This window comes from Apodemus sylvaticus, chromosome 10 (assembly GCF_947179515.1).
Source record: "Apodemus sylvaticus chromosome 10, mApoSyl1.1, whole genome shotgun sequence".
In the NCBI taxonomy this organism is placed as follows: Eukaryota; Metazoa; Chordata; class Mammalia; order Rodentia; family Muridae; genus Apodemus; species Apodemus sylvaticus.
The window spans coordinates 74545351-74557764 of NC_067481.1; the positions used below are offsets into that span (position 1 = coordinate 74545351).

A 12414-nucleotide genomic window follows, 5' to 3' on the forward strand; every position below is an offset into this window, starting at 1 on the left:
CTGCTGTGAGGAATCTCTGGTTGCAGTGAACAGGTGATGATGACTGCTGCTTCTGGGGCCCTGGCTATCCGTCTTACAGGACAGGGTTGTGAGAAGTCCCTAGTGCTTGTCCAGCACCTCTCAACCTGATCTTTGTTAAACTGGGTCAGGCCTAAGATAGTGGGTGATGTCCCTTTATTCAGTGAGGGGCTGGTCATGGTGGATGCCTGGAGAGATAGTAGGGTGGGGGGCTACGACCGGGGACACTATGTTTGGGAGGGTTGGAATAGCATCCTGTGAAGCAGCTTGTTTGGTCAAGGAGTGGCTGCCTGACAGTAGACATCTGTGTCCTCCCAGCTCCTGTGCTGGACATCCCCCTCGGCTGGGGACTACACTGCTGAGTCATAGGCAGGCCCAAGCCTGGGAGGCACCTAGGCTCGGATACTTACCGGTCCTTTTTCCAACGGGCTGAGGCTGAGGCTGGTCTCTTGGGGTCACCCATGTATTCGGGGGGTTAGAAAAGAGTAGAAAATGGGGGCGCCTCGCCCCCGGTACCTGTCAAAAGTCCCATTAAGGGGCTCGAGCGGCCGCCCAGCCAGCGGGGAGGGGCGGAGCTAATCGAAGCTCCGCCCCCCACAAGGCGGGGCTCTCCTGTTTCCTATAAAAGCTGGGCTCTCGGCGCCGCCGCTGCCCAGCTGTTTCGTCCGTACCTAGACCGCGGTTATGGCGTCGCTCACGGTGAAGGCCTATCTTCTGGGCAAGGAGGAGGCGGCCCGCGAGATCCGCCGCTTCAGCTTCAGCTTCAGCCCGGAGCCGGAGGCGGAAGCCCAGGCCGCGGCCGGTCCGGGGCCCTGCGAGAGGCTGCTGAGCCGAGTGGCTGTGCTGTTCCCCACGCTGCGGCCTGGCGGCTTCCAGGCGCACTACCGCGGTGAGGGCCTGGGGCGGGGGAAGCCAACCAACCTCCCCCGACACGGAGTAGCAAGTCTGGGCGCGGACGCGGCGGCGCGTCCTTAGGCCCCCCGCAGGGACAAGGGTGATCAGGCGGCCGCTCAGGTTACAGTTAACATCCAGCGGTTCGCCTGCTTCCCGTAACGCCAGGTGGTGGGTTCAGTTAAAGCCCCGGAAGACCTGGGGCCAGGCAGACGTGGAGGAGGGGTGGAAAGGAATGACGCGGATAAATTAGCAGTGGGGGCGGGGTGGGGCAGCCCGTGGGAAGAGAGGTAGGGGACCCCGGAACTAGCTCAGTCTCTTGCGTTGGAGTGGCTGGTGGCTGCAGGGGGTGGAGCTAGAGGTTGTTGACAAGAGACGAGTGGCCAAGGCCCTCCCTACGGGAGGGGACGGTATTGAGATCTCTTTTATGGAGGACTGTGGGTAGGCCAGGTTGGTTGGTCAGTCTCTCTCTTCTGAGATAAAGCCACGTAGCCTGATTGGCCTTGAATTCACAAGTGGTTTAGGCTGGCCTCACTTCAATCCTCTTGTCTCCGTTTTCCGATGCAGGAATCCCAGGGATTACTCCTGGACAGAAAATTTCAGTATAACTGCATTATAACCTAGGTCCTGTGCAGTTCACCTAGTAAAAGCATATATCGATTATTCTTTCATATTAACAGACACAGGTCTTACTGTATGGTCAGATAGCCTGTATCTCCACATTGTCCTTCCGAGTCATCTTCTTTGTGCTAGGGATCCAGTCCAGGGCCTCATGCGTGTTAGGCCCTTGAGCAACCGAGCTCCTTGCATTTTTTAAAAAATGAGTTGTATAACTATTATCACATTCGGTTTAGAATCTTCATTGTTTTATAAATTTTACTCTCATATATAAAATACATATATGTATATATAAAATATAGATATTACTTATATATGTTATGTAAATAAATAATTTTTTTTCTGTTGGTCATCTTTTATCCTTTCCAGTCCCAGGCAATGGCTGGTCTATTTTGTATTCATTTTACTATTAGGAATTAGAACACTATATAAATGCAGCCTTTAAATGGCTTTTTTTGGGGGGGGGCTTCAAACCAGGGTTTCTATATGTAGCCTTGGCTGGCATGTAGACCAGGCTGGCACTTATAAAATGCCCAAGGCCCATTTGTATGGTAGCTCTCAGATGGCCATCTTGCTTGCCCCAGCACACAGGTTGAGTCTATAGAGCCTTTGCAGATGTCCCTTTACCACTGGGCTCTGCACATTGCAGCAGTGAGTACCCAGCAGATGCTCTACCACTTAGCTGTGTTCCTGGCTCTGATATGTTATTTCTTAAACAATCTAGATGAAGATGGGGACTTGGTTGCATTTTCCAGTGATGAGGAGCTGACAATGGCTATGGCCTATGTGAAAGATGACATCTTCCGCATCTACATTAAAGGTAAAGACTGACTCCAGGTACTTCCTATGGGGCTTTCCTCTAAAGGTCAGGAGTCTGAGTTGTCTAGGACCGGCATGAATTCCGATGCCTGGGGTGGGTGTAGGGGGGCTGGGAGTTGTCAGAGGAACAGAGGTCCTGCTGTGTGGGTCGTGAATGTTTAACAGAGCAGGGCCTGGTACCTCCTGGCTTTGAAAGCGGTTGTCCTTAGCAACTAAATTCTGGATGGACTCTTTGACTCTCCCTGCAGAGAAGAAGGAGTGCCGACGGGAGCATCGCCCATCATGTACTCAGGAGGCATCCCGAAACATGGTGCACCCCAATGTGATTTGTGATGGTTGCAACGGGCCTGTGGTGGGAACTCGCTATAAGTGCAGTGTGTGCCCAGACTACGACCTGTGCAGTGTCTGCGAGGGGAAGGGCCTGCACAGGGAGCACAGCAAGCTCATCTTTCCCAACCCTTTTGGCCACCTTGCTGATGTGAGCTGGTTCTCTGCAGTACTGGGGGAAAGGTGGGGGCATACAGGGTGGTGGGAGCTGGAAACCCTGACCCCTCACTGCCTTGTCTTGCTTTCTCCTACCCAGAGCTTCTCTCATAGCCGCTGGCATCGGAAGCTGAAACATGGACACTTTGGCTGGCCTGGCTGGGAGATGGGCCCACCCGGGAACTGGAGCCCACGTCCTCCTCGGGCAGGGGATGGTCGCCCTTGCCCCCCATCTGAGTCAGGTTAGGCTGGTATTTGAACTGGCTTTTGGATGTCTTAAGTAGCCAGCTAGTTTAGGTAGGCCCTTGGCCAAGCTGTCCCATGCCTAAAGTCCGGAAATACCCATAATAAGTTGTATATTACACATCCCTTTCATTGTTTTGTCTTTTGGGGGTATGGAGGTTGAACCCAGGGCCTTGCACATAATACATAAGGGTTCCTCTGTTGTGCTACACTCTGTCCTTATCAAATCCTCTTAACCCTGCAGAGGCAAAGCATGCAGCCTAATGCCTAAGTCCACTAATTTCCCTAAAAGTCCCGCCCTCCCCTGCCAGGCTGCCCTTCTGATGTATTGGTAGGTGGCTGGACTTCTAGAATGTATTTTCTTTTGTTTTGGGTTAACTTGGGAATATCAGGGCCATAGTCGCTCACATCTTTAAACAAAAAACCCATGGTTGGGATGGGGAGATGGCTCAGCGGTTAAGAGCACTGACTGCTCTGCCAGAGGTCCTGAGTTCAATTCCCAGCAATCACATGGTGGCTCACAACCATCTGTAATGGGATCTGACACCCTCTTCTAGTGTGTGTCTGAAAACAGTTGCAGTGTACTCATATAAATAAAAAATAAATAAATCTTAAAAAAAAAAAAACAACAACAAGCCATGGTCACAAAGCTAGGTGTGGCAGCACATACACTATAATCTCAGGCCTCAGGAAGTGGAGGCTGAAGGATCGGGAATTCATGGCCAACCTTGGCAGCATAAGATCCTATCTCAAAAAACCTGAAAGCACAGAACTCACAAGTAGGCCTACATTTTATATTTGGGGATTCTGCCTTTTGACTTTTTATTTATTTTTCCCTCTTGAGTCTCTCTTTAGCCCTGGGAAGCCTAGAACTCACCATGTAGCCCAAGATGGCCTTGAGCTTGAGACTCTCCTGCCACAGCCTTTTGAGGCTTGGATTATGAACATGTGCTAGCACAGCCAGCTGGGCGATACTGATTGTGAGTAAATAGCACATGTAGGACAGGGTCCATATTTATACATTGGCTGTGCTGAGCTTCTGGTGCAGAAGCCAGAGAGGCCCAACATGTGACCCATTAGGGGACCAAGCTTGCAGAGAGAAAGGAAAAGGAGGAAACACCAAGTATGGTCAGGCAATCCCAAGCCAGGGATTACCTAGATTATAGGAACCTTGGCACCCATGTGCTGGGATGGTAGTAGGTAGCAGAGTCACAGAATTAGAGGTCATCTTTCTTCTTGTAAAAATCAACAGCTTCTGCTCCATCAGAGGATCCCAGTGTCAATTTCCTGAAGAATGTGGGGGAGAGTGTGGCAGCTGCCCTCAGCCCTCTCGGTGAGTGAGCTTCCTTGTCATCCTGTGAGACGCCCTAGTGACTTGGTGACTGACTGTCTTAGTTTGGGTTTCTGTTGCTGTGAAGAGACACCATGACCTCAGCAACTCTTATAAAGACAACATTTCACTGGGGCTGGCTTACAGTTTCAGAGATTTAGTCCGTTATTGTTATGACGGGAAGCATGGCAGCATCCAGGCAGACGTGGTGCCGGAGAGAGGGAGCTGAGAATTCTCCATCTGGATGGGCAGGCAGCAGGGTATGAACTGGCTGAGATTCTGAGCCCTTGGGTGACACACCTCCTCCAACAAAGCCACACCTCCTATGGGCCTATGGGACCAATTTTATTCAAACCACCACAGTGACTCAGAGTGCAAATAGCCATTGGCAGCCTTTCCCGGCCTGCTGCAGAGGCCAGGACAAAATATGTGTGCTTGACTCCAGCAGGGTTTTGTTGCATAAAATTAGCCTTTGTTGTGGATTGGAATGGGCACCTGAAGGCTGAGCTCCTGGCTGATTTTTTGAGTTTTCTTCATAGAGCAGAATGAACTAGTAGGGAGGGAGCTAGATTGGCAGATGGGCTAGTTTATCAGGGCTTCGGGGTAACAGCGGCCTGCTTTTTCTGAGCCAGGCTTAAAAGCAGGCAGTTGATTTTTTTCTTTTTTTCTTTTTCTTTTTTTTTGGGGGGGGGTTGTTGTTGTTTTTTGTTTGTTTGTTTGTTTGTTTTTTTTGGTTTTTTAGAGACAGGGTTTCTCTGTATAGCCTTGGCTGTCCTGGAACTCACTCTGTAGACCAGGCTGGCCTCGAACTCAGAAATCCACCTGCCTCTGCCTCCCAGAGTGCTGGGATTACAGGCGTGCGCCACCACCACCCGGCTCTTTTTTTCTTTAGATAAGGTTTCTCTGTAGCCCAGGCTGACCTTGAACTTGTGTAATTCTTTCTTCCTTGGTCTACTGAGTGCTGGGATTTCCTTTTTTTCCTTATTTGAGATCCCCAAACCTTTCTGAGACAGGGAGAAGGTGCTAGAGGCAAGTGCTTTGGGTCCTGCCTGGCTCCATGCAGAGGACAGTGGAGGCCTGCTGAGGTGGGGAGCCTGGCGTCACCTCGCTAGACTGTGGTCCTAGGCACTGGCCATTGGGCACACTGGTGTGCCTTAGAAGGTACTTGCCCACATCTGGTTACTATGTTTGCGTGTTAGTAGGTGGCCACAGGAGCCTGTGCAAAGGCTGTGTTAGTCTCCAAAAGAATGCTGGTGAAGGGTGCTCAAGGCCCACCAATCTCCATTTCATCTTGTAGTACCAGGCGTGATCACTGCTTACTGCAGGCGAGGTCATCTCTGCTCACGCTGCTCCAGAGGCCTCAGGCGAGAGGGATATCCTGGCCTTGCAGTCAAATTGAACAGCTGAGTTGAGATGTGCTGTAGCTCTGTTGTAGAGTGTTAAGACTGTGTGTTCAATTTCCAGCACCAAAACCAAGTCCAGACAAGGCAGTTTGGTTAGACCACAGGACTTTATAGTGCTGGAGGAAGAAGTTCTTCAGAGAACCAGGTTCTCATGTTGTCCAAGGAGACTGAAGTGGCAAGAGTTTCAATCAGGTTGTAGCTGGGAGAGAATCCCTTTAGGATATAGTGATGTTTGGGAAGACTGTAGTTCAGTTGTGAAAGATTGTCTTTATCCAGCATTTGAGCTTTTGGGCTTTTAGGGGCTGCGGGCAGCTTCTCTGGAAGATACAAGTCAGTGAGTGTATATGCTATGGTAGAGACAAGGGTCTCCCGGAAAGGGTGCTTGGAGTATATTTGTTGAAGTTAATGTCTATTTGTCTCTCTGTGTGTACATTTGCATGTTTTGTGCCCAGTGAGGCCAGAAGAGGGTGTGGAGACAGCCTGAGATGGAGTTCTAGGTTGCCTGATCTGGGTGCTGGGAACCAGGTTGGGTCCTTTGCAAGAGCAGTGGTTGTTCTTTACTGTTGAAGCATCTCTCCAGCCCCTGGAGTGTGTATTTTGGCATATGAAAACTGTCATTTTGAAAAAAAATGAGTCCTTCAGCAGACAAAGGACTGTGAATACTCAGTACAGTCTCAGTTACTAGTCTACCCTCATTGGTCATGGTAATGACTTTGACTTGTCATTGTTGAGTCTTTCCAGATCCCTCTGGTTCTTACTAGCTAAGACCAGGTCATGCTGGTGGGCATATCAGGATCAGTGGTCTTCATTTGGGCATGCAGGCATTATTTTGCAGTGCTCAAAGGTCCTCTGGGAGGATAAAAACTTTTGAAGGGTAAGGAGTTGCTAAGTAGTAGAATACTTGGAGCTTCACAAGTAAGCAAAGTTTCCAGGAAAAAAAAAAGTTGAACTGAGGTAGCTTCAGTTCTTGTGGAAGTCTTAAGGAGTTTTCCTTTCCTTTTTCCCAGAGGAACTAAGCAGGCTAACCGTCTCTAATGGACTGTGTGAGAACAGGCCCAGAGGATATGGAGTTGGCATAAATTCCCAGAAGGCAGAGGTTGGGTGATCCAGAGCCAGGACCTATTATTGATAGGTGTGAGAATCAGCCAAGGAAGAACCAGCACTGTGTGGCACTGAGGCTGTGATCACTGACACCGGGGACACAGGGCCTTCCTTCACTGGGTCTTTGAAAAACACAGGCTTTGGGGATAGCAGGTCACAGACCATCAAACATTCTTCCTGAGCCCTACATTTTTGGGGATTTATTATTTCTTTGAGAAATCCCTAATGCAACAACTCTCTCGGTCCTGCTTTGCATGTACTTAGAAAACAGTGGGGTGTGGGTGTTGGGGACCAGCTTGAGGGACATTTTAGTTTGTTTGAGCTTTTTGCCTAGTGCTCTGGAGATTGAACCCAGAGCTTTGTGGTAGACAGGCATGCTATCACTGAGCAATGTTTTACCTATATGATAGGGAAAACCTGGATCCATTGGGTTGTCCTCTGACCTCAATATATACATAGTGGGTGGTGGTGGTGGTGGTGGTGGAGGAGGAGGAGGTAGAGGTGGAGGAGGTGGTGGTGGAGGAGGGGGAGGAAGAGGAGGAGGAAGTACAGGGAACCCTTGTAAGAAGCAAGACCCTGCTTGGCATGATGGCACATGCCTTTAGTTCCAGCACCAGAAAATAGGGAGAGCTCTGAATTTGAGCCCTTCTTGGTCTACATAGAAAATTCCAGGCCATCTGGAGCTACACAGTGAGATCCCGTGTCAAAACAACAAAAACAAAAACAAAACCTGGCAAGACCCTCCACCTGCTACTGTGAAGGAAGGATGGGAGTGACAGGCCAAGGTACAAGAGAGCAAGCCTTCCATAAGAGCCTGTTAGAGCCGGGCTGTGGTGGAGCATGCCTTTAATCCCAGTGCTTGGGAGGCAGAGGCAGGTGGATCTCTGTGAGTTTAAGGCCAGCCTATACTTGGAACAGAGTGAGTTCCATGACAACCAGGGTTATACACATAGAAACCCTGTCTCAAAAAACAGCAAACAAAAAGAGTCCTGTTAGAGAGCTCCAGGGCCTCCTCCCACTGCCAGCCGGTGGCTTTCATGTCAGGTATTTGAATCTCCCGACCCTTTCACTACATAAGCTAAGGCACCAACCTGGAAGTGGGCATCAGAAATGAGCAAAGGAACAAGTGGCCCAGCATTTCAGCTTCACTAGCCTGACGACAGCTGAAGAATCCTTGCTGAGGGGAGGCCAACTGTCCCAACAAAGAGCCCCAGCTCCTGGCAGCTGGGGTTTCTTGGTGCCTGCCTCTGGACGCTCTGTATGTGAAGCTGGCAGTCCTGGCCCAGCCCACAGAGCATCTCACTAGTGTCTCTAAGATCAGACATAGATGACTGTCTCAAAGGGTCAGCCCTCTGGGGATCCCACCTGTGAGGATCCAGGAACCTTTGCTAGAAAATGGCAGTGGCAAATCCCATATGCACTGGGGAGGGCCTGACCACCAAGTGTGCTCTCCAAGGAAAAGCCAGACCTGATAGGTGCCTGATAGCTATGAACCACAGAAAATGAAAGAGACTGGGGGGCTGGAGAGATGGCTCAGTGGTTAAGAGGACTAACTGCTCTTCTAAAGGTCCTGAGTGAGTTCAATTCCCAGTAACCACATGATGGCTCACAACCATCTATAATGAGATCCAATGCCTCTTCTGATGTGTCTTAAGACAGCTACGTTGTATTCATAAAATAAATCCTTAAAAAAAAAAGACTCTGGAGAAGAATCAGGAAGTTATGATACAGAAGGGGAGATACACCCTTGACAGTAGAGAAGACATACAAGCCCAGTGCAAGCAACATTAGTGTAAATGCTGTTTTTTGTTTTAAGCCAAAGGTGGTCTCTTGAAAGGACAGGGAAAGGGAGGTAGATATTGACAAGGTAGAAAATAAACATGTAAACTTGAATCAGGGGGACAGAGCTGTGGGGGTTGAAAGGCCCACAGTGGGACTCGGTGGCTTGGTGTGTGGTTGGGAAGGAGCTGTTGAAGCTGTGGGGTGTTGTCCTTTGGTGCGTTTACTAGAAGGCAGCACAAGTGAGCCTGCTGGGTCCATAAGCCCCCACCACACATGCGGGCAGGTGGCTAGATTGGCCAGTGCTCTTCAGCCTCAGGGCTACACACTCAGCTGAACCTTGGAGTTCAGATGTATCATTGTCACATCTTGAGGCCTTGTGTGTCATGGCCTCCAGTAATCATGCCTAGGCATTCTGCTCATGACTACCTGGCCTCTGCAGCCTACTTTCCTATTGGGTTGTGAGAAACAAGGTTTTTCCTGGGAGGGTTTGTGGTTTGGAGGAAGGGAAATGTGATGGTTGTGTTACCAGGGCTAGGATTGGGAGAAGGAGCTCAGTTGTTTGTTTCTGGCTTATGGGGGTTGTCATATGGTCTGTCATGTCATATAGTTATCTGGTCACCTCTAGAGCTATGTGGCTAGCCACTGACTGCATCCTTACGCTAGTTACCTGTGTCCTAATCCATATGCTCTGTTGTCAAGTGAGCCTGAAAGCACTTCCTCAGCCCACAGTGCCCAAATCACTGAGATAGATGCAGGGAAGGCCTCTGGACTTGACAGTTGGATTCCTCCTCTCTAGGCATTGAGGTTGACATTGATGTGGAACATGGAGGGAAGAGAAGCCGCCTGACACCCACCTCCCAAGAAAGTTCTAGCACAGGCGCAGAAGAGAAGAGTAACACTCAGCCAAGCAGCTGCTCTTCGCAAGTCAGCAAACCTGACGTGGCCGGGGAGGGCCCTGCTCAGTCTCTGACAGAGCAAATGAAAAAGATAGCCTTGGAGTCGATGGGACAGCCAGAGGTAGGTCTGCTAGCCTCAGCCTGAGGGATCCTGTCCTTCCTGCTATCTCTGTGGTGTCTTCAGTCACTGTGAGCCTGCTGGTAGAACTCTGTAGAGAACATTTTACTTGGGTCTGGAGCTGTAACTCATCATACAGCTGACATAAATGAGGTCCCAGGTTCAGTCCCTGGAATCATGACAAAAAGACTTGTATTTTGCAGGCAGCTCTCCTCCAGTGCCTGGAATTCAGCACACTTTGCTCGGAGCAGATAGATAGACTTGTCAGTTGCTTAGGCCCTGATAACTCATAGCAGGTTGTGTTCCAGGAACAGATGGAGTCGGAAAACTGCTCAGGAGGAGATGATGACTGGACACACTTGTCTTCAAAAGAAGTGGACCCATCCACAGGTGAACTCCAGTCTCTACAGATGCCAGAATCGGAAGGGCCAAGCTCTCTAGACCCCTCACAGGAAGGACCCACAGGGCTGAAGGAAGCTGCCCTGTACCCACATCTCCCACCAGGCATGTGGTCACCAGAAGTTTCATTTTCCTTCTTTGCTTTCAGTGTCCTGTCCTGCCAGGCCTTGGCAACACAGAAAGAGCAGCCTGGCCTGGGACTTTTTAAGCCAGTACCTTACTGCTTGGTGTACTCCAGGTGGCTTGCCTGCAGGACATGGCCTGCAGTGACAGCTGTCACTGTCAGCTGACATTAGAGAAACCTAGAACATTGTTCACACTACTGTCTGCATCGAGCAGCAGTAACCTCATCTCATTTTTAGGAATTCCTAGATCTCAGTACCCAGGACTTCTGAGAAGGCAGATGGGACAGGGAGAGCAGTGCTGCCTTTGGGCCGCCATGTACCATGAAGTGGACTCACACTCTGCATGCCATTTTCTCAGGGAGTTGTAGACCTTAATGGCAGGTGCCACAGCCAAGGCCCCAGCAGAAGCCAGGCAGAAGTGTGTATAAAGTGCTGGACAGGGATAGGCAGTCCTCAGTGTATACCTGCAGAAGAGGCATCCCAGCTACTGCAGAGCAACAGGCAGGGTTCAGGTGGATGACTTACCTCTGGGCCAGATCTGGTGTTTGGGCTTCAAAGAGTATTTTCTCTGCAAAGAGCAAAAGGGCGGCAAACTATTGCATGGGTGAGAGTCTGGGGGAGGTGCTCTGTCATGAGTTCAAGGCCACCCTGGCTGCATAGACCTTTGTATCTCTGTGACAGACTGCTTAGCTCAAATGTGCAAGGCTCTGGGATAGAGTCACAGCCTGGGTTTTTAGAAAAAAAAAAAAGAAAAGGCAAGAGTTATGGGAGCTAAAGAACTGGCTCATCAGACAAGGTATTTATACTGCAAGTGAGGCCCAGGATTGGTAAGCTATATACTCGCTGAGACCCTACCTCAGTCAAGTGGAGAGAAAGAGGAAGAGCCTTACTTCAGCTCTGGGCCTCCACACCTTTACACATACATGTGCATCCACATGGGAATATGAGTACACACAATATATATGCCAAATAATAATAGAGATGTCCTTTTCATTATCTATAAAGCGTTTTCATTTGGGTTAGTTTTGAGATGGTGTCCCATTGCTGCCCAGGATGGTTCTGCTTCCAGTTCTTGAGTGTTGGGATTGTAGGCTTGAGCCATCACATCTGTCAGTAAAATTTTATAGGAAAATAACTGCACTTATTTGTCCATATATCTTCTGGCTGTTTTAAGCTTCAGTGGCAGAACTGAACAGTTGTGACCAAGACTGGAAAGTCTGAAAAGCAAGCTATTGACCCTTTAGCTAGTCTTTGAGGGTCCTGTAAGGCCTAGCAGAGGGGGTCTTCCTGGCAGGCAGGAGCTGCTCTGTCCGGGGCTGCAGGGCTCTTCACTTTCCTTGTCTTGTTTTGGCAGAGGCTGATCCCCGGCTGATTGAGTCACTCTCCCAGATGCTGTCCATGGGTTTCTCGGATGAAGGCGGTTGGCTCACCAGGCTCCTGCAGACCAAGAATTATGACATCGGGGCTGCTCTGGACACGATCCAGTATTCAAAGCACCCTCCATCATTGTGACAGTGCTGTGGCCAAACCCCACGACCCACCCCTTGTCTTCTAGTTGCATCACGTAGAGCAGCAGGGCTTCTATAGTCCCAGTGTCTTGGCATTCTTGTAGTATCTTCAGGTGGGAATGTGTGACGCCTTTTAAGGCAGTAGGAAAGTGCATGAGGGGAGAGTTGTGAATGTGCACATGCTGACGCCTGAGAACTGAAGCAGGTACCTGTGGCTGAGCCTCCTCTGCTTTCCCTAGGCCCGGCCTTTGCCGGGACTGTGGAGCACACTGCACTCCACTTGTTCTTACCGCCAGCATTGCACCAACAGTCTAGAATTCCTGCCTGATAAGCTTCTGTGTTTTCTTTATTAAAAGTGATTAGTGCAACTGATAGTTATTTCCAACAAAGCCATTATGTTAAGAGGGAGCTGTCCATAGTGAGTGAAAGGTGGTAGGCAGCTGGGGCCTCCAGCTCCTGGGGATGGAGAATTCATGTGAAGCCAACTGAAGGATCTTACCACATACTGCCTCCCTTTTTAATGGCTATACTTTAGTTTTTGTGTTTAATGTTAATGCTTAAAGTACAAAACCCCCATGTAGCTTCCTCTGACTTCCTTGTTAAGTAACCTATAATAATAAAACAGCATATGCACTTTAACCAGCCCTGTGATCCTTACTGGTGTAGCATGAGAAATAATC

The 12414-nt window shown here is 49.7% G+C and overlaps 1 protein-coding gene across 7 annotated transcripts; it reads left to right on the forward strand.

The window, feature by feature from the left end:
• The first annotated feature begins 645 nt into the window (after positions 1 to 645).
• On the forward strand, positions 646 to 12373 carry Sqstm1 (sequestosome 1). Of its 7 annotated transcripts, none has more exons than XM_052195628.1 (8): positions 646 to 907; positions 2252 to 2347; positions 2595 to 2824; positions 2930 to 3071; positions 4325 to 4405; positions 9485 to 9705; positions 9999 to 10206; positions 11581 to 12373. In XM_052195628.1, exons 1-8 carry the CDS (start codon positions 703 to 705, stop codon positions 11736 to 11738), a joined length of 1341 nt encoding a protein of 446 aa, XP_052051588.1. In that variant the 5' UTR covers positions 646 to 702; the 3' UTR covers positions 11739 to 12373. The 7 variants fall into 7 exon arrangements, with proteins under 7 accessions (XP_052051588.1, XP_052051592.1, XP_052051590.1 ...); XM_052195632.1 differs by having other exon boundaries at positions 9999 to 10092; XM_052195629.1 differs by having other exon boundaries at positions 647 to 907; positions 10011 to 10206.
• The last annotated feature ends 41 nt before the right edge of the window (positions 12374 to 12414 follow it).

Excerpts from the sequence above, each read along its gene's own strand:
- Sqstm1 (XM_052195628.1), top strand. The coding sequence starts at position 703 with ATGGCGTCGCTCACGGTGAAGGCCTATCTTCTGGGCAAGGAGGAGGCG. Across the intron at positions 908-2,251 it reads CTTCCAGGCGCACTACCGCG|ATGAAGATGGGGACTTGGTT; the intron begins GTGAGGGCCTGG and ends TAAACAATCTAG. Across the intron at positions 4,406-9,484 it reads AGCTGCCCTCAGCCCTCTCG|GCATTGAGGTTGACATTGAT; the intron begins GTGAGTGAGCTT and ends CCTCCTCTCTAG.